Source organism: Ornithodoros turicata, chromosome 2 (assembly GCF_037126465.1).
Source record: "Ornithodoros turicata isolate Travis chromosome 2, ASM3712646v1, whole genome shotgun sequence".
Taxonomy (NCBI): Eukaryota; Metazoa; Arthropoda; class Arachnida; order Ixodida; family Argasidae; genus Ornithodoros; species Ornithodoros turicata.
In genome coordinates this window covers 141,705,766-141,731,785 of record NC_088202.1, presented here as the reverse complement: position 1 = coordinate 141,731,785, position 26,020 = coordinate 141,705,766, and the positions used below count along the sequence as shown (strand labels likewise).

Below are 26,020 nucleotides of genomic sequence, written 5' to 3'. Positions count from 1 at the left end.
AGGCAGCGAACAATTGCCCATTCGTGGAACCCAGCTCTCCCCTTCCGAATAGTTTTGGTTTCGGTGTGTCTACCAACGTCATGATGACGTTCCTCGGGTAGAGGTTTATTGAAAGATAAGTAGGACCGAAGGTGGCGTCCTTTTCAGAGACCATCGTAATCCCCTCAAGACTGTTGCTTTCGGGCGCGACCTTGTTCGCCACTAGCATTGAACGTATTTCAACTCTACCAAACACTCGTGGCGCAGTCGAACATTATGACGTCATTTGTTTACAAACAGGTAGAGGTCTATTACGGCGACAAAAGCGCGGATCATTCGTTGCCACGCTGCGGCGCTGACCGCAAAATCGACCAGTTGAAAAGTGGAGCATTGTGCAGTGAGGAAGTGTCATGAGAATACCTCTTCACAAGGGGGGGGGGGGGATATGTTTATTAAGAAAAAGAAAGGAAAGGTCAGCCAGACGAAGGTCGGCTTGCTATTCCAAACAAAAAGGCAAAAGAAGGGGAAGGAAAGAAAAGGGGACGAAAAGAAAAATAAGAAAAGAAAGGGGGAAGAAAGAAGGAGAAAAGGGGAAGAAAAGAAAAATAAGAAAAGAAAAGGGAAGGAAAGAAGAAGAAAAGAAGAATAAGGAAAGGGAAGAAAAGGAAAAGAAGAAAAGAAGAATAAGGAAAGGGAAGAAAAGGAAAAGAAGAAAAGAAAGGAAAAGGAAAGGAGTAGAAGAAAGGAAAAGGAAAGGAAAATGTCTACCACGGTAAAAGGTCTTCACAAGGGTCTACCATGTAACTGAAGGTATAGGCAACGCGGCCGGCTCGACCCATGGAGTCGTCGGAAATGATCCCCGTACTAAATAAGGCACGTGACATATGAGGATGTCTTTTTCTGCCTTTTACTGTACTTACTATTCACTGGCGCTCATTCGATCCCGTGTGTTAACGAGGTTCGTGGCGGAGCACGCAAAAGGCGATAAGGACCATTAGGCGGTATTATGTCAGGGCGTCTTTTGCAGCTTCTATAGTGCCACAGCGTCTACTGTTCCTTGTACCTGGCTATACGAAGTCTTATGTAGTGTGTGAAGGAAGCAAGGGGACTCCTCTGATGTCACCCGCGCCCTGTTCATAGTAGGACGACGTCCTCCCTGGTATTTAGGAAGCAAAGTCTTCGTATACACGCTTAGAAGTTAACGTCACTGCATAGCACGCTCCTAGCCAACCATAATCCAGAATGACATCGTCCTCCACCCTGATTTGTTGAAAACGGGAGATGCGTAGAGGAAGCAGTGTCCCTCTATCTGAGTCCTATGATTGGCGATGAGGTAATGTCCCGGAGTGCCGGAGGCTCGGATGTACTGGGGAGCTTCTTAGCACGTGACTTCACTCGCTGACTTGCCGATAGAACTGACGAGCCAGCGCGGTATCGCGTAGCAGCAAGGGCACGTCATCGTTAATTGTCCACAGGCCGCCACACGCTGTTTTGTGATACTTATGCGGTTATGTTAATTTACGCTTTCCACGTGATCAGGAATAATAACGTTCTCACTGTGTGCAATGGATGGCCTACAGCGCTTTATGTGGTGAAGTTATGTTTTAAGAGTATATTGACATGATTCAGTTGCTCGTATCAGTTATCGTCAGTTGCCGGCCTCAGTCGGTAATGCGTCCGCCTGCTGATCTCACGATCGTGGGTTCAAACCCCGCCGAGGACGGTGGCAACCTGGTAGAAGGGTACAAGCTGCTCAGACACGCCGTCTTCCGCGAGGGAATGGTGTGCAGTGTGTCGAGATTTCTAGCGCACGTTAAAGAACGTTCAGGTGGGCTAAAGTAATCCACAGACCCCACCGGACCACAGTTCACAACTGATTCACACATGATCACAGTTATCTCGCGACGTAAGGTCCGAAGCATTATTATTATGACTTCTCATCAGTTGCAAAGCTGTTCCAAAGATACAACTTTCATTTTACGTAATTTTCTTGCGTTTATCTTTGACATCTTCCAACATTACCTGAGTCGTAGACAAGAACGCCCGGAGTGCCCGTGTGCCTGCTGATAGCGTACATGCGAGTAAACAGCTTCTCCTTGAAGCGTAGCTTGCAGAAGTCTGCGCGACTCTGTTTGTACACACTCGTGCCTGTAACCAGGAACAGTTTAAGCACCAGTGCGGGAATGTACAGGTGGATACGCACCGCGCAGAAACTCAAATTCCATAGCGGTGGCGTCAGTGTGTTCTCCGTGACAGTCTGAAACCCAGTAGAGGAACACATCGTTGCCTCGGCCAGCCACGCTAAGGACTAGCGGCGAGGCCTGAGTGCCCACAGCCATCCGAACGGGGCCGTGCTCCAGAAGGGGCTGCCCAGTGCGACCGTCCAGGACTGTTGTCTGCGAAGAAGATGTAATCTCTTTCCTCGTGGGCTTCTCAGAAACCATAGTGGTATTGCCAACGCGTATTGTCGTGCACAGAGATAAAATTACGTGCGAAAGAAGAAGTCTGGGACCCTGAGATTGCATAAGGTGAACAACGAAGGGAGGTCGGACACTCTGAGCCACAGCGTCAAATGCGGCACAGCGTCAAATGCGGTTGGAACGATGTGCGGATGGTCCTTCCTTGTTCTTACATTGCTGTCAGCGCCAAGACTATATGGCATATTCTACCGCGCGAGGATTAACTTTTGCACTTTCAGGGCCCCTTTAAGCCCCCTTTAAGGCTATGCTTCAACAGTATACACAGGACTACAAGCAAACGCGTAATTTCCGGCATGTGGCCTGAAAATACAAAACATTTCATCTTACACATATCCATAAAGTGGTGCCGAACTGCCATGCTTGTTTTCCTTGTCGTTCCCCATGCTATCATCCTCGTTAGAAAGATAGAAGATTCCGGGAACCGGTAAGGACACATTGGGGGAAGAGCGTCAGGTACGAGAGGCGCCGAAATTTCGACCAGAGATTGCTCTTCTTCTAGGCATCCTTATAGCGAATTCGGGTGGTCATTTCGTAGCAAAACGGCCGAGCGCTCGGAAATTGCTAGGTCGGCGACCGAGCTGGATCACGTGACCGTTGCCACCCTAACATGATTGCTAGGAATCTAGCGGTTTTAGGTACTTGGATCACGCTAGGGGCGTCGCGGTCGCAAGTCTTCGAGTTCTGTCGTCTGCTAAACCACGTGATTTCAACATGCGGGCCAATGAGGGCACTCGCCACCGTTGCAGTGCGGATGTGACGACACCGGATACAGTTGAGCAATCTGCTGCTCGATCGTTTTGAGACCGGGCAAAAAAAGTGCTAGCTAGCAAATTCCGAGCGCTCGGAAAGCGCCACGCGAACATGCGAGATTTGCTTCATTTTGACCAAGCGAACATGACTGCTCGAGATCTGGCAAGAAAAGTTGCTCCGAAATGACCACCCGAATTCGCCATTAGTAGTTTTCGACTTAATCCCGTTTACTATTGGCAGATATTTGAGGCTACCACAGAAGAATTTCTTAACCGGAAGCACCGGCTCGCGTAGCTATCTGCAGCTCTAATTACGGTTCTATAGTCGTCATATTTTCACGTCAGTTCCCATACTGTCTTCACATGCTACCCTGTCCTTTGCCCACCTGTGTGTAGAAGTAGATAGGGAATCCTGGTCCAGTCTGGTAGTTGATCATGACATCTGGCACTGAATCGTCGTTGAAGTAACCTATTGCGGGTGTGCTGAAAAAACAAGAAAAAAAAACAAGAAAAATCAAAGAAAAAATCGTTCGTTATTAGCTACAACTTAAGTCCAGCTTTGTGCGATAATTTGGAAGGTACGAGACCTGTAGGATTCTGAAAGCGGTATGTGATAGCTCCAGATAGGGTGAAATGTAAGGCCATCGAAGACGACAACCGTAGAATTGAACATGGCCATGACGATATCTGGAACGCCATCGCCAGTCAAGTCAGCCAAGGCGGGTGGTGTCATCACGCCCTTGTAGCGGTCCGTATACAATGCTCTCGCCTGTACGTATGAACATATATTTAATAGCTTACAATAGAAGAGTTACGGGCAATAATGGTATAAGTGCAATGCAATCCCAATACAACCTTCTCTCTCTCTTTCCTTTCCCTTCTGCTTTTTTCCTTCTTCTTTGCATTAAACATATTCCCCCCAATACAACTTGTCCCATTTTTGCCCGTAAGTCTTCAACTGTCAACAGCTTACAGGTAGGTTCCAACGTGCAGGATGTTACCGTTAGGATTCTTCAAGGAAGTAATGTATTTTCAAACGATAGACACCTAAGATGGGTTGCGACACTTCCCTACGAGTTATGCAAGATGAATGCAAAAGATGGTTATCTGCACTGATGTCAACCTGAGTTCCGAGTCTTAAACCACAAGGGGGTAATAGAAAATCAGTACCGCGAATACCGACAGTCCTCCTGCTCTGACATTATGTCTGGCATCCTCCCGCTGATGACAGAGGCAACATCTACTGCAATGGTCCAATGTCACGTCATGTACTACGATGACGGTAATCCTAACGCGTCGCTAGGGTAATACCCCTGTCACACGGGCATTTTCGATCCTGCTCGACCGAACCTGCTTGAACCCAATGCAGATCGGATGGTGCTACACGGCCGCTTCCAAGCAGGATCGAACTTTGATCCTGCTTCACTCAAGACAGTTCCCATAACAGGATTGAGAATTTCAAGACGGCTCGACGGCCGCCATTTGCATCCTCGACCCCGGTGAACTGTCATAACTTAAGACGGACATGCGCGCGAAGCTACAAATGATGCTTACATCGGTATACGATAAATTACCACTAATATCGCTGTTATATAGGAAACGCGAAATTAATGAGTTCCGTTTATTCATTTGCACAGGTCAACCATTCAATGCGCATTGAAAGTGGCCGTGTAGCAGCGTTAAAACTCGAGCGTGCTCGGGAAGTTCGATGCAGATCGTATTCGAGAAGGATCGAAATGCCCGTGTGACAGGGGTATAACATCCTCGACATAGCAACGGAACCCGAAACGTTGCTATCGCGCGAGGTAAATTATAGGACTTCAGTGTTTTTCATTTTCTTTTTATTTAACTTGAACAGAAGCCCGTTTATCCTCACTCACCAAGGATATGCGACCAGCTAACAAGTCCCCAAGTCGGATGCACCACAGCGACCCTCCGTGCGTCTCTCCTCCGGTTCCGAAGAGAACGAGCTGCGTACCTATTGTGAAAGTCGACAACGTGGATTACTATGTACGGACACCAGAGCGTCATCCCCTATATAGACCTAGAGTATGAAGCATGGCCCGCACTGTTGCGTTTCAGTACCTCTGTCAGTCAACGTCTCGGTGGTGGTGGTGGTGAAAGGGCTTGCCGTTGTCGGCCTCACGTATGTGGGCAACGTCACGACTGACGCCCTGGGGAAATGTGCGTCCTGGGCCGACTTCTAGGGGAACTGTGCCGACATATGTCTGAAAGCGTCTGAGAAAAACGCAGGAAAAACCCCAGACAGCACAGCCGGCACCGGGATTCGAACCCGGGTACCTCCCAGTCTCGACGTGACATGGCTAGCACGCTAACCACTGAGCCACGGGAGCTGGTCAGTCAACGTCTCTGTGTGGCGGACGTATATGGGTTTCCAATTGACGTTCGTACTTTTGCGACGGTACTATACGAGAAATGGCTTGCAGCCGACTACGTGCACTGAAGTAAAAGAAGACAAGAGCACGCGGCGGCACGGTTACCGGGGCCACGACCTGGGGCGTTTCTGCGTCGCTCCGTCCAAAAATTGAACTTGGCAAACCTATGCGTCCGTCGCTTTCGAAGGGACTTGCGTCGGTTATCAGACAGACGCAATGCGGACTGACGCATTGAGACGCAAAAGTACGGACCATGCTTAAAAGTAAAAAAAAAAAAAAAAAAAAAAAAAAAAAAAAAAAAAAACGGGGCTGTTGTCTAGATGGGGAAAAACGAAGAACGTATGGAAAAACAACAGTTGACGTTTCAGACGAACGCTCTTCATCGGAAGAAAAGTAGACAGAAGTCTAGTGTCGCAGAGTACCACAGCTTGTTGCCGTGACTTTATGAAGTGCTGCCCAGTGACTTTCAATGGCTTGGCCACTGGCTTCGGGCTGAGTCTCTGAGGTCTTGCTGTGACAACCGTAACATTATATTAGACACTGATCGTCTCACGCAGGGAAGAAATGTGCTGCACACGATTCAGGTCTAAGCGAAGATCACCAGCGCCAGCTGCCAAAACCAATGAAGCTGCCGAGCCAACCGAACGCTAGGTAGATGTAGAAAGCCGGCTTAAAGGAGCACCAAAGTGCAAAAATTTCTCTTGGCGGAATGAAAGATTCCGTTACCTTGACACCAACACAAAAGGAACGGGAGTTGCGTCGTTCGTGATTTATGAGCGAAGGGAAATAGCAATTTACGCTTTCCCTCTCCCTCTCTTTCTCAAGAAGGTCGACATTGCGAAGCAGGCTCTCATATAGGTCTCCCCAAACGAGTGGTCCAATCATCGTGGGAGATCGTTTGAGGAGACCAACCCGAGGCCTCTCCGCATTGTCGGGCCTCTTGAGGAGGAGGTGGAAAGCGCGTTTCTTGCGCCCACAAATCACAATCGACGCAATCAATAAATCTCGTTCCTTTTGTGTCGGTTTCGAGGTAACAGAGTCTTTCATTCCGCCAAGAGGAGAAATCTTTGCACTATAGTGCCCCTTTAACGCTTCCTCTTTCGGCTCATGGATATATAGCCCGTGTTTAAAATCGTCTGCTTCAGAGAACAGCCGCAGACGATTTTAAACACGGGCTTCCCATTGGCTACTGGTGGCTGCCCATGCAGCTGACGGCGCCTTGTCTCCATAGCTACGTCCGCCGAAAGCACGGTCGTCATTGGTCAAGTCTTAATGACTACTTAATCTCCTTTAAAGAAACAATCTTTCTTTATGAAGGCAGGGTTGGCCAAGCTACCAATCCACGTGGCACACCACTAGCGGTAGTGCAAGAGTGTCCTGTAACTGCATATGAGCTTTCTTACCGTCTGGGTGCTGCAGGACCTGCGGAGAATAATAACTCTCCCGACGGTCTGGCACCGGTACCCAGCGCAGTATCCTTCCATGCCGTCCGCTTACGACCATGAGGCGGCCGACAAGACGGGTTCGGGACCCTGCAATCGTATCATGGACAGTTGAAGCGGAACATGATGATCCGGGACAAGGGATTTTCACAAGAAGTTTCTACACAATCTTTATCGCGATGTACTAGAGGTGCGCTATTGAAAAGTGGGCGCACGGAAGATTCTTTGCGAAGCCGGTACTGTTCCTGTTCTGAGACAAAGGCATATTATTCTCTTTGCAAATTCGCTTTAATTAATCAGAGCATGTCGATCAGCGCAACTTGGAAGTAGCAGATCTCGAGCTCCTGAATCTTCTTTAAGATAAATTGTGAAATTTCGTAACGGCCAGTAAAGATTAGAGGTGGCAGCCCCGATAGCAGCTGTTAAACCATCAGGCTAAACGCTAGAAGGAAAGGTTTGAGTCAGAGATGACTTCCAGAAGCAGTTCGGCTTGAGCTGCTCGAGGCTAGTCATTGATTTTGAGCACTTCTGATGGACTACAGAAATTAAATAGGACGATTGGTCGTCGTGTACTACGTCAGACTACGTAATTAAAAACTAATAATAACGAACGAGATCTTGATCTGCACAAATAGCTCCGTGTAGTGGCACGTGAGCAGATACTTGGAAGACATCGTAGTCACTGCGGTACAAGCGTTACATCCCTGCGCAACACGCTGTCTTTGTAAAGAGCAGATAACAGTCAGCTATGGCCACAACGGCTGTGAACTCACCGGGTTCTTTCAACGGATCCCCGCCGTGGACGACGACGAGGTCCGGAACACCGTCGGTGTCGACGTCATGAATGTACTGGGGTGTGTAAACGTTGGACGTGTTGATTCTGGCTTCCTCGTCTTGGAAGCTCCATAAGAGAGACCCACTGCGTCCACTGATAGCGTACATTCCCTGAAATAGACCCCAAGCGCTCATTAAGCAGGAGAATATCCTGACGAAGTGACGATGTGTGTTCGAGGATCCCTGTTCACCGGACAGAGCAACATGTGCATCACCTATATGCAGCGTCTCACAAAAATCGCAACTACAGTTTCTTCGCCGTGGCCATCGCTTATCAGCGCATGCAATGGCATTTAGCCAGCTTGTACTGTAAAACCAAGTAGTGCCATTCGGCCCTTAATGCTTAAGACTTCCTGAGTAGCAAGACCTAACGAAAGTACCTATGTCCACCTAGGTACCGAAAGCTTACTTGTACAGAGCCAGAGCCGCAGTTTTACATACCACTCTGAAGGCATTTCGCTGCTTGTGTTGCCGCTGATCGGGAAGGGACACAAGGAAATTATTTTCGTGCCATGGAAAGATTTGGAATAAATCACCAAAATAAGGAGCAAGGAGCATGATGGTTAAATTGTTTAATGTAAGACATACTGCTGTGTAATATGCACTGCCATACGGTAGTCAACGTGCTACTCGCACATAGGGCATGTTATCCGCATGCAAACACACAGACCAGATTATATTTCTAATTTGCGTATCAAATTGAATAAAAAAAATTCTGTCCAGGTTACATGTTCGCAGGGATCCCTGACATTGGGTTGACGGGAGCGCAGACTGACAGCTGCTGCTTAAACTTGGCCACGTCTGTTATGAACTCTTGTTTGCTCGCACCCGCTGGTTCCATGTATTGAAGACAGTATATCATGTCTTCGCTACTGGAACTGGACACGCCCGCCTTTGTACTGCGCTTGCCCTTCCGTGGAATCCAGGGGTGAAGCTCCTGGCCTCGGTAAAATGCAGACGTATCAGTGACGGCATCCATGTCTGTCCCACTGGAAGACTGCGTATCAAGCAGCCCCGAGCTGAGTGACCGGGACTCTGCCAGAGCAGCCTCTCCCGATCCCACGACCTGTATGGACAACTTGCGTCGGTGTGCGCCACCTCCCTGGCTGTTGAACGGCAAAAGGCTGATGCACCATCCCTTGAAATCATCAGAGCTCAAGGTCTTGAGAAACTCAACCTCTTGCGTGAGCCTGTCGAAGACGTACCCTGCCGACGTTATCTCTTCCCAGTACAGGTCAGCCTCGTCCTTCAGGGTAAAGTCTGAAACACTCTTTCGTTTCATCAGTGACTGTACTCTGCTCTGAAATTGCTTGTCAGTCATCTGCTGAATCTTCGCCGAGAATTTGCGGAGGAACGCCTCGATCTCTTCGTCGACGAAAGTACACGCGAATTTTTTGGCAGAGAAGGTCACGGTGATTGCGAAACCTACGACGCCGAACGTGTTCTTGTTGTGACAACTGACGTCATAGCCAACCTGAGCCTTGGTGCGGAGAACGTCGAAGCATGGTCCCTCCATGAAATCGATCATGAGCGATGCTAGGGCGTGCTGAGTGACGTCCCCTAAGCCTTTCTGGTAGTAGTTGGTGACCACAGAACTCGAATCCCTGATGTTGAACGTGGCAACGCGACAGTAATTGCTGTCGACGGGAAGCTGCATGACTCGTGGTTGCGGGATGTCCGCCGGTGCCAATGGCTTGCATTCTAGTTTCTTTACCATCCTCTCGGCCACGTTGAGAGCTTCTGCAGAGGTCAGGTTCCCCTGAGCGAAACCCTCGATGTGCATCTTACTTCGAAATTCTTCCACGAACCTGTTCAACGATGATAAAGTTATTCCTTTAACCAGCGCTCTCTTTTCAACAGTGGTCCAATAATTTTGGCGAAGAATCGATATGCGGACGTCGTCTGCCAGTCGGGATGGCTTCGCGAAGACGTTGTAGTAATATCGGTACAGGTCGTCTTTAACGCTCTCGAAGTGGTCTTCCCTGGTTTCGAAACGGCACACGTGGTCCAGGATGACGTCGAACAACAGTGGGAGTTTTTCCACAAATCCAGAAACTTGAATTACAAGACCTGTCCAGCTTACGTACACTAGAGATTCCAAAGAAGCGCGTCGAGCAGCTGCGGTTTCTTGCCTCATATTGTGCTGGAGGATGTCCACGAACAGAGCCAACATAATTCCATTTTCGGGCGATGCCTGCGGCAGCGGCGAGATGAAATGAAAGTAGAGGCACGCTTTTGGATCTTCAAAGTTCCCGCCAAACTTGTACCAGAGCCGATAACGTTCATCGTCATGTAGCTTTATCGGAAGATCAGACAGGTGCTCTGTCTCACTCTTGATGCTAAAGTCAGTAGCGATGTACTTGTTCGTGCCAGGAATGCGAAAGTAAGGATCGCGCGGAATATTAGACCATTCTTTCTTCCACTCGTCTGGTACTTCATCCATCGTGTACTTGGACTGCAAGTACGGCTCCACCTGAATCACAGATGCCCGCTTACGGTAACGCGAAGTCAGTAAAATAACGTTGGCTCTCTCTGGAGTCATGAGATCCATGCACCGCTGAATGATATCCGTATTGTATTCGTACAAGAGACAGTCACCCGTGAAATAATGGTGCGGCGGATACACCTGCATGTTCTGACATAACTTCGTAACATAGTCTTGCGGATCGACCCCCGAGCGCCTACCGTAGTTGAGGTCTCCGATCTTCTTGATTTCTTCGAAGATCGTAGGATCGGGGCCTAATTTACATACCATGGCCAAATACCCGAATATGACAGTGAGGACCCTCTTGACGTTCTTCAGGCCCTCATCGGTCAAGGAGACGTAAATGTTGAAGAGCGAGTACAGTGAAGTCTGCTCAAAGCTTGACCCCGTGTTACCAGCGAAGAGATTCAGAGCCCAGCCCCTTTCGCGGAGGTATGCCAGGATGCTGCCAGCGTCCTCGTGCCCGACCAACCAGGCGATGTATTCAATTGGCTTCGTCTTGTACTCTTGTATCATGGATGGCAGTGCCCATGTGACTGAAAGCTTACACGCTTTTCTTACCGGCTGCATCTTGTAAAGGATGTACGAGAAACGCTCTCGTGGAAATTGAGCATCCATGCTGAGATTTTTACAGTTCAGTTCGACCTGCTTTGCGCACCGAGCCGGGATGGCCGAGAAGGACTTCGTTACGATTTCTTCAAGCTCTTCCAAGGGATGTCTTGATCGCACAGCCAACGTCATTTTCTCAGGGCAGTAGTGCTCCTCGAAGAAAGTCCTCATTGCGGCATTGACATCAATGTTCGCCTTAGCAGGTCCTTTCTTGAGAGTATCCAAATTGCCACACACGAATTTCCTCATGGGATGCCCTTCGCAGGAAAGATTTCCTAAGAGCTGCTGCATACGACAACTGTCCGAAGACAGCTCTAAGAGGTACTCGTTCTGAAGACCTTCCAACTCACGATCCATGCTCTCCACTCTCAGAAGTGGTTCAATGAATATGTTAGCGAACATGTCCAATGCTTGAGCCAAGTTCTCCTGCTGCACGTCCATGCTGAAGACTGTAGTTTCACGGAAAGTGTGAGCATTCGCGCTTCCGCCGTGCAGACTAAGGTACGAGTAGCAGTCGTCTTCGTTGGGATACTTCTTATTTCCCAGGACCACAGCGTGCTCCAAAAGATGTGCTAGGCCTTGCAGGTTCTCGGGCTCGTGGAAGCTACCCACGCCGACACAGAGAGCAGCTGCTGCGGGCACGTCAGACTTAAGGCTTTGTCGGCGATCAAGCTCCGGTCTTCCATGCTGATCGTAGCCGACGTCGATGTGCTCTCTGCTTCTGGCGCTTCCGTGAGCTCCTGTAAGTAGCTCTCGCGTAAGGGGGAGATTGTCGATTTGAAGGCTGGTCTTCGATTCTGGAGCCGATAGTTCACGATTTGACGTCCCTGGGGACGAGCAGGAGGGCAGCGATGGTAAACTCGTCGGGAGCGGGCTAATCTCCGAGACGAGGACAGCTGTGAGACCATTGTCGAGCCGAATGACCTTGTAAGGCAAGACGTTGTTGGCTGTTCTAGATGATTCCATGCGCTGGATGTAGGGGTAGCCGTTTCAGAAGTGACTGCTGCACCAGCTCTCATGGGTCAGAACCGATTGCAGAGTGAATTCGTAGAATATGAGAGCGAGCTATTTTTTTCTGCTGCACGAGGTGATGCTGCTGTCGTCACGTGCCTGGTTGAAGACCATAGCTGCGTTTACATGGGCACATACATCGATTGAAAGCAACAGTCGACTGATTGCAAAGATCGACTTGGGACGGTTTACATGGCAGGAAGCGATGCGCCTTGCCGCCGGGCAATTTCAATCGCGCAATTTCAATAGCGCCGCCAAGGCACTAAAGTGGTCACTTTGCAATTGCATACTGTTTTATCAGTGTGTGATTTCCTTTACTGCGCCCATAAACATTAAAGCCTTCTACCAACGGCCCAGTCGATGCCCAATGCTGCTGGCTTGAAACGCTTGCACCGGCGGGAACGTCAACCGTCTCTGTCGCCATGTTTATTTTCTGTATCGCGGGCGGAGCACGGCGGCAGATGGGGCTGTGACGTAGCGGAAACCGTCGGCACAGTCGACTTGCCCGGTTTACATGGCAAAGGCGAGACGACTCCTGTCATCTGATCTACCCCAACGTAGCGACTTATTTCTGCTGCGTCAACGTCACCTTTAGGTCGATGTACGCGGGTTTACATGGAGAGGGGAGATCGACCTATCTCGCCTAGTCGACTTATGTCGCCTTCATGTAAACGCGCCTAATGAGGACGGCCGTCGCTCGTCAAATATGTGATATGCTAAGAAGAAAAGCGCTTGGAAGTGAAATGAAAGCCATCGGAGTACTTAATTTCTAGTCCATACAAAAGGTAAGGCGTCTCTCTTCAGGCAAAGGGACGTAGCCATCGGCGACTCCTGGTCAACTGAAAGCTTTTCTGAAATTTTCTTTCAACTGAATGCGAAGGGGTTCAGACGTACGAGTAACTAAAGCAGTTAGTGCCCAGGACTTGAGAAGAAAAAAAAAAGAAAGAGAAAAGCAAAAGGGGTTTGCATAGTATTTCTGGTCCCGGTGGAGCACATAGAAGAATATCGTGCACTGATCGTCATGCCGAAAGACTCTCCGGGCTCGTGACGCATTATACAATCATGGAGCCAAAGGGCAACAACTCGTGTTGTACTTCGACAGATTTTTTTTTCTTTTTGTGGATTTAAAGTATATTAAAAGCTCACTCTGCGTTTTTGACAGGCTGCATTCCTCGAGCAAAAATAAAAGAATAGCCCCAATGCTGCTTGTTGTTCGTCCCAGTTGCTTCCTTGATTGAGTCCATAATCCCAAGCACGGTTGCGGGGGAGGGTTGCAAATAGCTAGGGGGGTCATTATTACAGTTACGTCATAGCAGCTTAACGTATCACTAGCGACATGTGATTACAGTTGAAATAGCAAGGGCCCTCACCCCTGTGTGGGGAGCACAGGTAGAAACGTTAGGGGTAATTGTCACCAAACGTTGGGGGGGTGGTCTGGATAAATCACATTGGGTATAACCAGTGATGGCCAGTAGTTAACTACATGTAGTTAAACTACTAGTTAAACTACCTGATTGTAGTTAAAAAGTAGTTATCAACTACCTGCAGAAATGTAGTGGCAACTACTAGTTAAACTACTATTTTGGGTAGTTAACTACAGTAGTTAGGTTACTGCAGGCGCCAACTACTTCCGATTTTGCCGCGAGCTTTACGGCACGATTGGGCTTCCGACTTTTACATTGAGCTACTTGTTTGATGAGAACGGAGGTGCAGAGCAATTGTGCCGTGCATGTGTACTAATTCTTCACTTTTATCGCTGCTTGCGATTCATATTTAGGTGTCCAAGAACACTATAGAATGGGATTGGTGTTGATGGACAACGTTAAGTAGTTATAGATGTAGTTAAAATACATTCCGGTAGTTAAAGTAGTAGTTTTAACTACCTCCCCTGAAAAGTAGTTGAACTACTAGTTACACTACTCCACCGCGAAGTAGTTAGTAGTTATAGTTAAACTACTGTAGAAGTAGTTAGTGGCCATCATTGGGTATAACCACCAAGCAGCGATCTTCTAGTCCCATTAGCAATTATTCTTACCGCCATGCGTCCACCAGCGACACAATCTCTGATGCCGTCGTGGTCTAAATCCCGTTCACAGTTTAGAGCAAACAGTTCATGGGCCACATAGATCCTCCACATTTCTTCTCCGGTCTTTCCATTGAGCGCAGCCACACCGCCGCCACACCACTCGCTCTCCGAAAAGTAAACGGAGCACACCACCCGAGGGTACTGGTAGGCGTCTGCACCTACAACGGAATTATCACAGAACTGACACATTTTCAGTATACGAGCACAAAACGGTCATCTGCATCGACATGGACCCTGCAATGCGTATAAGTTTAACCAATAAGGGTTCGCGTTCGTGCACAATAAAACTGATACTGACAATACACCCAAACTTATATCATGTTCAATATATCCCACGAAGCAGCAAGAGATATTTCGTAGGGGTCGTCATGCCCTATAGGAATCACAGTTTACTGTTAAACCGGCTAACCGAGGCGCTGCGATGACGTTTTGGTGTACATGGACACAGCCGAATGGACCTTTTTCACATACGCGTTGTATCCTTGCGGCTCTCCAAGGAACCATGCTCGGCGCGCGTAAAAACAAATCCACGTGGACAGCACAAAGGACCAAAACCGGTCCAGGGTGCGGCCGACAAGGTCGCGCCATTCGTGCGGTCTCCCCACTGGTCCCCACTTCTGTCGTTATCTGTCGTCAGAGCCGTTTATAGAGAGAGTTTGGCCATTGGGAGGAGCCTAACTGAAAGCGCGTCATGCGACGTCACGGCTGAACGACCTCCCTCGTCGTTCTCTATTGTTATCCAGACGTCAACAGGTTGCAGACGCCATATTGATGCTGATCGCTGTTTACAATCCAAGGAGAGAAGACACGTGCGTACTTCTTGCTTCGAAAGCCTTTCGAACCTTGAACTCTTTGTTTTGCAACAAAGCCCCACTTATCACTGGCGCCAGTGGGTCATAAGCCGATTATTCCTGTAGACTGCATTGAACACGGCCACGATGGAGTCGACCAGCTGGCGGACAGCATCAATATGGCGCGGACTAGATGACTGATAAGCGGATTCCGCTCGGATTCAGGCTTTTTGGGCGGAACAACGACGACTCTGATGTCGAAAATAAGCTCCTCCCATGAGGCGGCAAAAGATCAAAGAATGGCCAAACTCTCCCTATAAATGGCTCTGTCTGTCGTCCCCATAGTACGCCATCTAGTGAAGACGGAGATAATCCTCTCCGGCGCCTCAAGGTCATACGCATGCGCATAGGCTATTGCGAAAAAGGTCCATTACTCAACCATCGAAACGCAGCAAAAGCTACACTATCATGTCATGTGACGCCACCATTTTAGCGCAAAGAAAGAACTGCTATCTTACTTCTCTTGTGTTTGCGTTCTCCATGCTCACGTTGCACTTTCTGAAGGGTTGAGGCATGGAATGGATTACGTACCAGGAAGCGATAGTAGGGATCATCATTTGTTGTTTTTAAACGACTTTAGACTCGACCCTCGTTTTTGTGCTTCAAATACCGACCTTGAGTGGAAAGCACCCCCAAGCGGAGGAAATCCCTCGCGCTTTGCTGAAGTACTACACGGTAGCGTCGGTGGTTCTTTGAAGCCCGACACACAACGGCAGTTTGTTTCTGCGCAGGGTAAAGGGTAAAGTTTGGAGAAACCGCGTGACGAAGTGTCTGTCCACTCATAACAATACCGTGGTACTCGTAGACTGACTTGGGTCCACGAAAAAAAAATCACGTGCACTTCACCTTGAAATGGTGTCCCCTTACTTGGGAGAGGGACCAATGAGGTTGCTCCACGTGCAATAGGGGAGAGAGGGAAAGTGGGGAGCGACGCAGACAGCTGACCTATTTGCATAGCGTATATGTCTCCTCAAGTGGAGGAGCACTTCTTCCTTGTACTCAATGGAGTCGAGGCGGGCTTTCGAGGATTGTGCAAAAGAGCATGGAAGATACTTGGAACACTTTTTTTTTTTTTTTTTTTACCGCGTGATATGAACTTACTACCTTCAGGAACCGTCACGCAAAATATTTCCTTTGGAAAATGCGAGTTTCATGAGGAAATTAGTTTACAAGAATGCGGGCAGCGATATCGCCCACGCTACTCCTGGCGTGTGGTGACGTCAAGTCAGTCAGCACATTTTATTGGCTGCTGAGAATCGTCTACTGGCGAAAACGAGCAGCAGAGACGCGAGAGGGGCGGCGCGAAGTGCAACTGCAAACAGCAAGAAAGAAAAAAGAAGGCGCTTTCCTCATGTGGCGTCGCAAGCCTGGCAGCCGAGAGCTTCCCTGACCCGCGAGACCTGAAGCCCTCCTTGCCCGCCAGGACTGCTGTCATACTTTTTGTGCTAATATATATATATATATATATATATCCCATGACTTCTAGGCTAGTCCTAATTTCCACTTCTCTTGACATATTTTTTTTTTCGAGTCCTCCCATGCTCCTTCAAGAAAAGGGCCGCAAGTCTTGCACTCCATGATGTCATCGTTCAGGAGTGCGGCGCGCACGTGCGCAGTTACACGTTGGCTCAGTAGCATATTATTTTCATGATTACTCAAACACGAAACAAGATACGTACTTCATGTAGTTGGCAAACCATGTGAAAGTGTGACAACTGACGCAGTGTTTGTGGAGTTCTCTTATTCCATCCCTGCAAATCAAGCACACAAACCTGTTCCGAATGCGAAGACGACGTCTAGCACGTGGTCCTGGTTGACGTCGACATGTCGAAAAGCAGTTTCCGTCGTCAGCATGGGCAGCGTCTTGTGCCAGACGTCTTGGACGCCAATGGCGGCACAACTTGGAAAGGACTCCGCGGAAGACGACGACTTCCCTCGTAGTTCGCCGCGTTTCATGTGATTCACAAATGCATTCACAACGAAGATCACGAGACAGATGATGCCTGCCAAAGAGATGCGTACAAATTAGTCTTGGGGATGCACGGATGCACGATCAGGTGATAATTAACACATTATGGTCGCAGTCCCGTGTCATGAACGTCCGTTTTTTTTTTGTTTTTTTTTTCTTTTCGACGGACCGTACGTCCGTCCTGAGAAATTCAGCGCACGACCCCTTTTCTCAGGAAAAGACGTGCTCATGGGCGGATGACCAGAGTGTAAACAGACACTCGTTCACACGAACGTGACGGTTTGCACGTCCACTATTCACGGACGCAAAACAACATCACGTCCGTGTGAGTCCGGCTGGCTTTTCTGGCCGTTTCTGCGCGCAGTGATAAGAGGAGGCTCAGCGAAAATATTTTGAACGGCCTTTCCTGATAGGTTACTCGATTAATCAAGCGGGGCTTCGAACAATCCATAACCGTGATTTCACTGAGCCTTTGATGTGAGGTTAGATTTTAGAACCCCCGTTATGAGTCTACCTCCTGCTCCTGACTCGAATCGTAATAATGTTTCATTTCAGGCAGATGGAGCTCTACGCGCTGGCACCGGGACTAGACCCCGACGCTGCTCAAATTAAAACGTGGTACATATCACACCCTGACTCGGTTCCACACGAAAGCGCTCTCACCGGTCATATTCCGCAACGAAAGCATCGGACACGTCGAACTTTTTTTTTGTTGTTGTCTGCATAAACTTTGTGTCGAGCGGTGTAAGGTCATCACTGAAGTCTTGCAGTATATTATTTCTAGGTCTATTGAATTGATAATTCTGCAGGAAAAGTACTTCACCTAGAACAGCCATGACGCCGATGACCGTATAGCAAAAGGGCCCCAGGAGGAGGGGAGGCCCTCTTCGGGCCCTGCCCTGTACCCGGGGCCGCGGCGCCATCAGAGGCTTGCTCAGTCCGTTCTCGTGGCATCGGCCCCTGACGAAGACCTCGTCGTCCGATAGGTCGTCGTCGTCCTCGTCGTCGTGCTGTCTTCCTGCCTGGTCTGGCGCCATGGGTCGCCCTCACTGCGCACACCCCTACAGGGGTGTAATCAGCAGTGCATGCGGACAGAAATTTTCTCGTGGACACTGCGTATCCTCCTCCATCAAAGCTCCCATTAGCGTGGCTTTACGGTTTATGGTGTAATTAAAGAAAACCATCGGTGCTGAAGGAACGAGCGTCAAAGGAAAAAATAACAAAACCAACGAGAATAAAATGAACAAGACCAAACCGAAGAAGATATGTCTTGTACCAGTATCTATCGCCTGTCTTACATTTTTCCGTCACGCAGAAAAGCCACATGACTTAGCGATAGTCGAGTTGTAATGGCGCAAAAGCAATTCAGGTTACTTTTGGACATTAGGACATCAGCAGCAGGCAGGGCACGTCATGCAACGCAATCTTCAGAGTTGAGTCATGTGACGGAGCCGAAAGGCTTGTTTCGAGGAGAGCCTGGGGAATTGTTTCCGAAAATCACACTCAAAATGGTTTTCATCATTGGTTTCGCGGGTCTTTGGTTCGCTGCTTGACGTGCACGCAGTGGTTCTGTAACCTAACTAAGTGAGAGAAAGGAAGCAAAACATATCAACGCGTTTCCAACGGCATTGCTTTTCCCTACATTTCTCAAAGGAACAATCCGGAGTAGTCGGTATAGGTTCATGATGATGAATAGCAGCAAGAAGACAAGGACAGGGGGGGGTCTGCAGTCGTCCTGTCTACTTCTACCCTGTCCTTGTCTTCTTGCTGCTATTCGTCATCATGACCCTACATTTCTACAACCTTATTAGTCTCATTCTGACGTTTTATTACTTTTCTTCTTACTATTAGTACAAAAAAAAAACAGAAACTGCATTTCACGTGTGTGTCGTTTCCTGCGAGAAATATGTAGCGCCGACTCCGGCAAGCAGTTGTACGCGTCCTCTTATGTTCCGTTCTTGTTTCGGTAGCTCGTGGCACCTTCACGTTTCGATGTTATGTACCAAAGTCCATTAGATGGCCCATGTTTTTAAGGAATATTTTGCGAATATTTATATTTTTTCTGGGACGACCCGTTTTACCTGTTCAGCGTAGAGAAAACCAAGACCACCTACATAGTCGGTGAGTGCAGCTAGAATATCCGCGGATCCTGTGAAGGAACTAAAAGGAAACTTAGAGGGAAAAGTTTCCGGTTAGGAGCCGCTGAACAGAAGTCTAGTATATAGACGGATCCGGAGATGGAACAACAACAACAACTTTATTTTCTGCCTTGGAGAGTGGGGAGTTTCATCGCAACAGGCGATACTCTACCCCATTGCTTGGTGGAATGGGGGGAATAAAATAACGAGCCCCTTTACAATAACGATCGAAGTCCGATGGTGTCCAGAAATGTCAGAAGAGCTTTGCGCGCAGAGCGCTCCGGAAATGGAAATCAGTTGTTTGTTTTGTTTTTTTAAATTTTACGTATCAGTCACCTCGACGGCAAGAAGTCAAAATGTTTCCATCACCTTGTCCTCTCCGAGAAAGTGTAAAAAAAAAAGGAAAGAAAAAAAAGGAATGCAATCACGAAGCTACGTCTTCAGAACGATCACATTTCAATTGATTTTTTGACTTTTTGATTCATCAAAATATTCTGCACTGCTCTCGGTGTACTGAAGAGAGCTCGCATTTTCTGTTAGAGAAAATGAGAAATGGTACCGTCCGTCTATTTTCTCCTTGAAATCCTATGGAAAGGCCTCATGTACGAGGCAAGTGCCCCATCTACGGTACTTTGCAGAAAGGGACGTTATTGACTAGAGGTGTTCCTTCAAAGCTCCACCATTCTTCTCAGCGGTTTGAAAATCACGCTAGCTGCGTTGTGGTTTCCATTCCAGGTCCCCGTCTATATTATCTACACCGAACAGGGATTTTTCCAGCACCCTTTTCAGCCACACCTCCGTGATGCCCCTCGCAACACCCCAAAACGCCAGAAAAGCAGCAGATTTAGGCGTCACGTGGCCCCCTACGGGACAGCGACCCCCCCCCCCCCCCTCAGGAGAATAGAATCCTGGGGAATTCCCTGATATGTATACAGTGAATCCTCGTTAATATGACCCCCGATAATCTGACATACGCGCTTTACGACCATACTCCCGGGGAACAGTGCAGTGAAACCTCCCCCCCGTTAATCTGACAATTCTGCATTACCTGCTAGAGTGACTGAATGACCGAAACTTATTCGGTGACTCTAATACCGGTATCAGTAAAACATCCATTTGGGCTTGTTGGTACCGGTTGGTTGGTCGTCTGTGTTTGTCTCTTTTAGCGCTTTTATCGTCAAGGTAATACCTATATACAGGGTGTGTGCAGAAAAACGTGACCCGCATTTTTACATGTAACTCGTTGTCTACTTACCCGAAGAACTTCCGGTGGCGTACATGGCGTATTTATGCGTGCGAAAGCTACAAAAAATCATGTAAGCCATACTCAGCGTAAAAAATGAAATAAAAAATAAACAGAACGCCAAAACATCGGCTTCCATGCATTAGAATAGGGCGGTCATGACAGTGCATGGTAGTGCATGGCGGTCTCAGGAGAGCTACGTGCAGGCACCGCCAGGGGCACTACCATGTGGGACATCGTTTCGATTTCTGCACCGATAGCTCTCCTAGCGGTACTTGAACACAACTCTCCTGCGTCCGCCATGTTGCCCTATTCAGATGGACGGAGGCCGAGGTTTTCGTTGCTCTATTTTTTTAAGCTGAGTATGGCTTCCACGATTTTTCTGCAGATTTTGCAAACATAAATGTGCCATCGTGCGCCTCCTAAAGTTCGTTAGTTATAGCGAATTCGGGTGGTCATTTCGTAGCAAAACGGCCGAGCGCTCGGAAATTGCTAGGTAGGCGACCAAGCTGGATCACGTGACCGTTGCCACCCGAACATGATTGCTAGGAATCTAGCGGTTTTACGTACTTGGATCACGCTAGGGGCGTCGCGGTCGCAAGTCTTCGAGTTCTGTCGTCTGCTAAACCACGTGATTTCAACATGCGGGCCAATGAGGGCACTCGCCATCGTTGCAGTGCGGATGTGACGACACCGGATACAATTAAGCAATCTGCTGCTCGATCGTTTTGAGACCGGGCAAAAAAAGTGCTAGCTAGCAAATTCCGAGCGCTCGGAAAGCGCCACGCGAACATGCAAGATTTGCTTCATTTTGACCAAGCGAACATGACTGCTCGAGATCTGGCAAAAAAAGTTGCTCCGAAATGACCACCCGAATTCGCCATTAGGTAGACAACAAGCTATGTGCCTAAATGCGGGTCACGTTTTTCTGCACACACCCTGTATATCCTCTTTATGCAGCGCTCCTCTCTTCATCTACACACAATTCGCATCCATATGCCCTATATGCCCCGCGGTGTCAATGCAGGATTTATAAAATCAGAGTTTTGCAGCTCTCATTAGTATGATTTTCAGCCACATTAGGCGGAATAACAATAATTGGGAGTAATGCTACGCACACGAGGTGGAAATATGACGGCCGTATTATGGAGACGAACTGCCGCATGGAAAGCCACAGGAAGCCTGTATATGAAATAGTCTGCGGCGAATGGAGACTTTCTTGTTCCTGTCGCGGTGCTTTACTTCCATCATGGCTGAACCCTGTCCGCATGAGCAGGAATTAGCCTTCTGTATGTAGGCGGCGTTGATATTGCGCAAAACACGTTTAAATGCTTTAGCGTTACACCAGTGATTTACATGTGTTTTACGTGTCTCCTCCAGATATTGGGGGGAGGGGGGGGGGGGGTGTCTGGATAAATCCCTCCTTTGTACGGCCTTAATTGGCGGTAAATTTTGGGCAAAATCCTTACTCAAACATGCTGTGAATTTTTTTATCGAAAGCCTTCTAATGCTTCGACTGTTTTGCATTAATAGTTGCCGTGGCGGTTAGACAATTTCTGTCTGGTGGGTGGCCTTATAAAGCCATCGGTGAGGAGAGGTGACCCCCCATATTTTATTTTACTAGTATTATTTTTTTTTTTTTTTCGTTTTTCGCTGCGGAGTGTTCTGCAACGAATAAAATAAGCTTCTGCGAGAGAACGACGAGCGTAGGAGACCTAGAGAGCGATCGCGAGGCGGCCTTTCTGTTCCGCACACCGGTGTGCCGTGTGTCGAGACTTCGCCGCACCCCCAGGTGGGCAAAATGAATCCACAGACCCGACCACCGTGGCGTGTGGCGTCGCCCATGATGACAGTTGTCTCGCGACGTAAAGCCCCAAATTATCATCAAGATGTTCCGCACACTTTCAAATATCCTCTCCTCATAAAACGCGAGCGCATCGCCGACCGAGAGGAAGTCGTAAGTCGTCACGTAACGTGATCCCCCGGCACGTGATCCGTGACGTGAACCGTGACGTAGCGGCGCGAAAAAACAAAGAGAGAGAGAGAGAGAGAGAAAAGGCTCAGGACTCTCTCTCTCCGTCACGCGAGGATTGTGCGAGGATCCATCGAATTTACAAAAACAGTCTGAGAAAGCGGCAGTCCGGGGGTCCTTTCTCCGACTGTTCTTGGACATTGGGTTTGGGCTGTTTTTGGACCATTGGACAGCTTGACAGATGAGGCAAGGTTTCGAGCAACGTTAAACGTCACCTCATTGATCGTCATCTAGACCAAACAAAGCCTGGCCGCTACGCAATCCGCTAGCGATGTTCCAACGAGAAGATCATTGACAGAATGGCGTAGATGCAGGCTAGCTGGTGGATGAATTCCATGATAGGCAAGCCTGAGCGATGGGCAGGACACGTAAACAAACACAAACACGAAGGCTTCGTGTTTGTGTTTGTTTACGTGTCCTGCCCATCGCTCAGGCTTGCCTATCATGGAATTCCAACGAGAAGTACGTTTTTAGGGTGAGTATCTATGGAAACGAGCCGCTTTCAATCTCACGACCAACCATTCGTAGCTACAGGCGCGGAATCGCATGCAGTGGCTGGCTCAAGTCAAAGCGGGCACTACCTCACTGAAGTCGGCCCAGGACGCACAGCACTCGAGCAACATGACTCCATCTGAGCAGGCAGAGCGCTCGGCAATAAAACTCACCAATCAATCAACCAACTGCTTTGTATTATGGCATTTGGGTAGCCAAGCAGCAACAATTAATATTTGCACGATACACTTCATAAGTGCAAGTATTTGCAAGAAATAAAATGTCTAGAAATAAAATGTCACCCAATAATACCTTGCCCTTTGAATCATAAAACATGATTGAGAGTCACTTTAGCCAGCAACATGCTCAAGAAATTCTCAACAGAGTTGCACATCATTTATCATCTGTTTGTAAATGACATATAGCCTGAACGTAACATGCACATCGAGGACACTGTTCCGTAACAAACAGCTTACTTAACTGAATTTGCAACTTGCACAAAATCTTGTCTTGCGGTAATTAAAATTGACACTATAGCCGTAACCTGTAAAGAATATGGCTACAGTATTTATGACTTAACATCAACCTTATCCATACAAGATAGTACGAAGGTCTAAATAAATGTACCACTTGGCAATGCCAGAAGAAAAATATCTCAAGAAGAGGGGTACATTAATAATGGGGGTGGCATCATACAAGTTTTCGAGCTGTTGTGTGTTTGACCTCAATGAAAATTTGCCCATCGCTCCAGTTTATCGTCATGGAGTTTGTCCACACCAATCTGCCTGAATTTATGCCATTCTCACAAGCAAGTACCTTGGGGTGATCTTATCGTACAGCCTGTCCTGGAAAACAGACGTTGATCAAATTATCCATAAAGCTAATCATGTACTGGGGCATACCTAAAATGTAACTTGTAAAATGTAAATGTAACTTTTCTCACACTCCCAGTAACTTAAAGCTGGTCCTGTGCAAACATTAGTTTGACTAAAAGTGCTAAAACCCCAGTGCCGGGGAGCTAAAAAGAGCGCGTTTAATCATGAACTGAACAGCCCAATTTTTAACCCTCTTTGATTAGTTTGACTTCACCTTGAATACATAACTGCGGCATGGCATCCCATTCATTCTACGCAAACTAGCACACTTCAGCAAGTTGAGAGCCGTGCACCTTTTTTTTTTTCAAGTAATTACCACGGAACATCAAGCGTAACGTTAATGAAACAGCAGTTGTCACCACTAACCTTAGAAAACAGGCGTAAAATCGCTAGCATCCCTTGTTTCACAAGATTTACTTCCATAAACTTATAGGCTCATATCTCCTCCATAGTACACAGCGGTAAAAAGGTACCACACGCACAAAGTTCTTGTACCTCCAGCTAACCACCTGTTCCACACACAGCATTAAGTTGGAATCATCTTCTCTCACCACTTCGTACCACTGTTTGCACCATGAGGTTTAATGCTGCATTATTCGATCATGTTTCTTCAATCACGTAATGACATTTCTACATGGATCATATGTTGGTTGTGTTTTCAGGTTTGTTTCACCTGCTCCCCCCTGTAATGTAATGCTGTCAACCTTGAGGGTATTATAATTTATAAATAAATAAAAATACATAAAATGCAGCTGACAGTCCTTTCCTATGGGACATGATGTTACAAACCTCCTCCAAAATTAGATGAATACATTTGAACTGAACCAGTATAGCTAGCCGATATCGGTGTCACATCCCACCCCTCCCTGTGGAAATCTAGCAGCCGATGAGATGAAAATTCTGGACACATACCGGCTTTCCTACGCTGAGTAATAACGAGGATTTACTATGGCACATCAAATTCTAGAACTCACAGCATATGCAAGAAATGCGTGTCTATTCCCCATATTTTCAAAAATTTCCATATCCTTCAGACTCTGCTAGGATGTAGCGCATGTGCACAGCCACAATGAATATTGATTTGGTACAGAATTGCGTTTTGAATAGGAGAGCGCTGCTTCACACTTACAATGCATGCTACCAAACAAATGTCATTTATTTCTCTAAATTTTTTTCGAACTTACTTCCTAACCTTCAGTCTGAAAGTAAACGCAGCATTTACTGTCAAGTACGCGACTCCAGTTTTCAAAAACTGCCCCTTATCCGATCTGGTGTTATTCACAGTGAGTATTGAGATATTACAAAATTTCAGGATGTGCTCCAGGTAACAAAAAGCTTGCCACAAAAATAATGTAATAGTAATACTAAAACCATAACCAGAATATATACGTAACACTGCCGAATAACAATACTAGATGTAAATAGTATAATATCGATATAAATGACATTAAAATATGGGCTTTCACTTTAAATATACTACAGTTCTTCAGTATTACTTGATCAGACCGACCATCCCCGTAATTTTCAGGTCGCACAGGAAACGTAGAATTACGTCACAGCTGACAATGTTTCGAAAGCTTTACAATCGCAACAAATCCTATAAAAACATGCTTCAAATGTGGGAGAGTCATATCTAAAAGTGGCTCACTTTCTGGCATACGGGTAGTTGCCCAATATTTTAAAATCCAACTGCACCACGGACATTACACTGCGGCTGTGAGCGGTGTATGGACGTGGATAGATGGAGAGAGGACAGCAAGGAGGAGTGGGGTACAGGGTAGGGTAGGTATGCGGTCTGTGCCACAGTATCCCACCTAACATTTCTCCGCTTACCCGCTCTCCAGTTATACTCCCACGTTTCGACCATCGATGCAGAGCAAATCGTTTTCAATGTCGAACGGACACCTTTGCGAAATCATTTTTTCGTCGAACCGCAATTAACTGGAACGACCTTCCCCCTGACCTAGCTGAGCTCGCTGACTACTTAACTTTCCGTTTGATGTCTGTATTCTTTTTATAATGTACTATTATGTTTTTCTATTGTACGCTCTACTTTTCGTGCCAGCCAGGCAATATGACTGGTTCAGTGTTTTGTACTTTTTTTCATCGTCTTTGTGTAGCTGACATGCTTGTATCATTCTACTCCCTCCATGTAGCGCTCTTATGAGCCTTTGGGGTACTATAAATACATAAAATAAATAAACGGCGCCAACATTCGTCTGGAGAGTCTTCGGAAAACCCAGGGAAAACCTCAGACAGCACAGCCAGTGACTATGCCGTGGGAGCTGGTCTTTCTCTCAGTACTAACATCATCACCTTGCTGCTATCCCACGTAATCTACCCAAACAA

At 47.6% G+C, this 26,020-nt stretch overlaps 2 protein-coding genes across 2 annotated transcripts in view; both read right to left on the bottom strand.

The window, feature by feature from the left end:
• The window catches only part of LOC135386243 (uncharacterized), a 40,147-nt gene that overhangs the window by 11,416 nt on the left and 2,711 nt on the right, over positions 1 to 26,020 (bottom strand). The window contains exons 2-11 of the mRNA XM_064616052.1: positions 17,715 to 17,952; positions 16,695 to 16,925; positions 14,021 to 14,229; positions 7,820 to 7,991; positions 7,008 to 7,136; positions 5,089 to 5,186; positions 3,796 to 3,977; positions 3,595 to 3,691; positions 2,183 to 2,375; positions 2,002 to 2,127 (exon numbers count right to left, since the gene is read on the bottom strand). Coding sequence (XP_064472122.1) covers positions 2,002 to 2,127; positions 2,183 to 2,375; positions 3,595 to 3,691; positions 3,796 to 3,977; positions 5,089 to 5,186; positions 7,008 to 7,136; positions 7,820 to 7,991; positions 14,021 to 14,229; positions 16,695 to 16,925; positions 17,715 to 17,928 — 1,651 coding nt within the window. The 5' untranslated portion in view covers positions 17,929 to 17,952. The remainder of the gene's footprint in view (positions 1 to 2,001; positions 2,128 to 2,182; positions 2,376 to 3,594; positions 3,692 to 3,795; positions 3,978 to 5,088; positions 5,187 to 7,007; positions 7,137 to 7,819; positions 7,992 to 14,020; positions 14,230 to 16,694; positions 16,926 to 17,714; positions 17,953 to 26,020) is intronic.
• LOC135386242 (nardilysin-like) lies at positions 8,436 to 12,080 on the bottom strand. The gene has a single exon (XM_064616051.1). It carries the CDS (start codon positions 11,938 to 11,940, stop codon positions 8,605 to 8,607), a length of 3,336 nt encoding a protein of 1,111 aa, XP_064472121.1. The 5' UTR covers positions 11,941 to 12,080; the 3' UTR covers positions 8,436 to 8,604.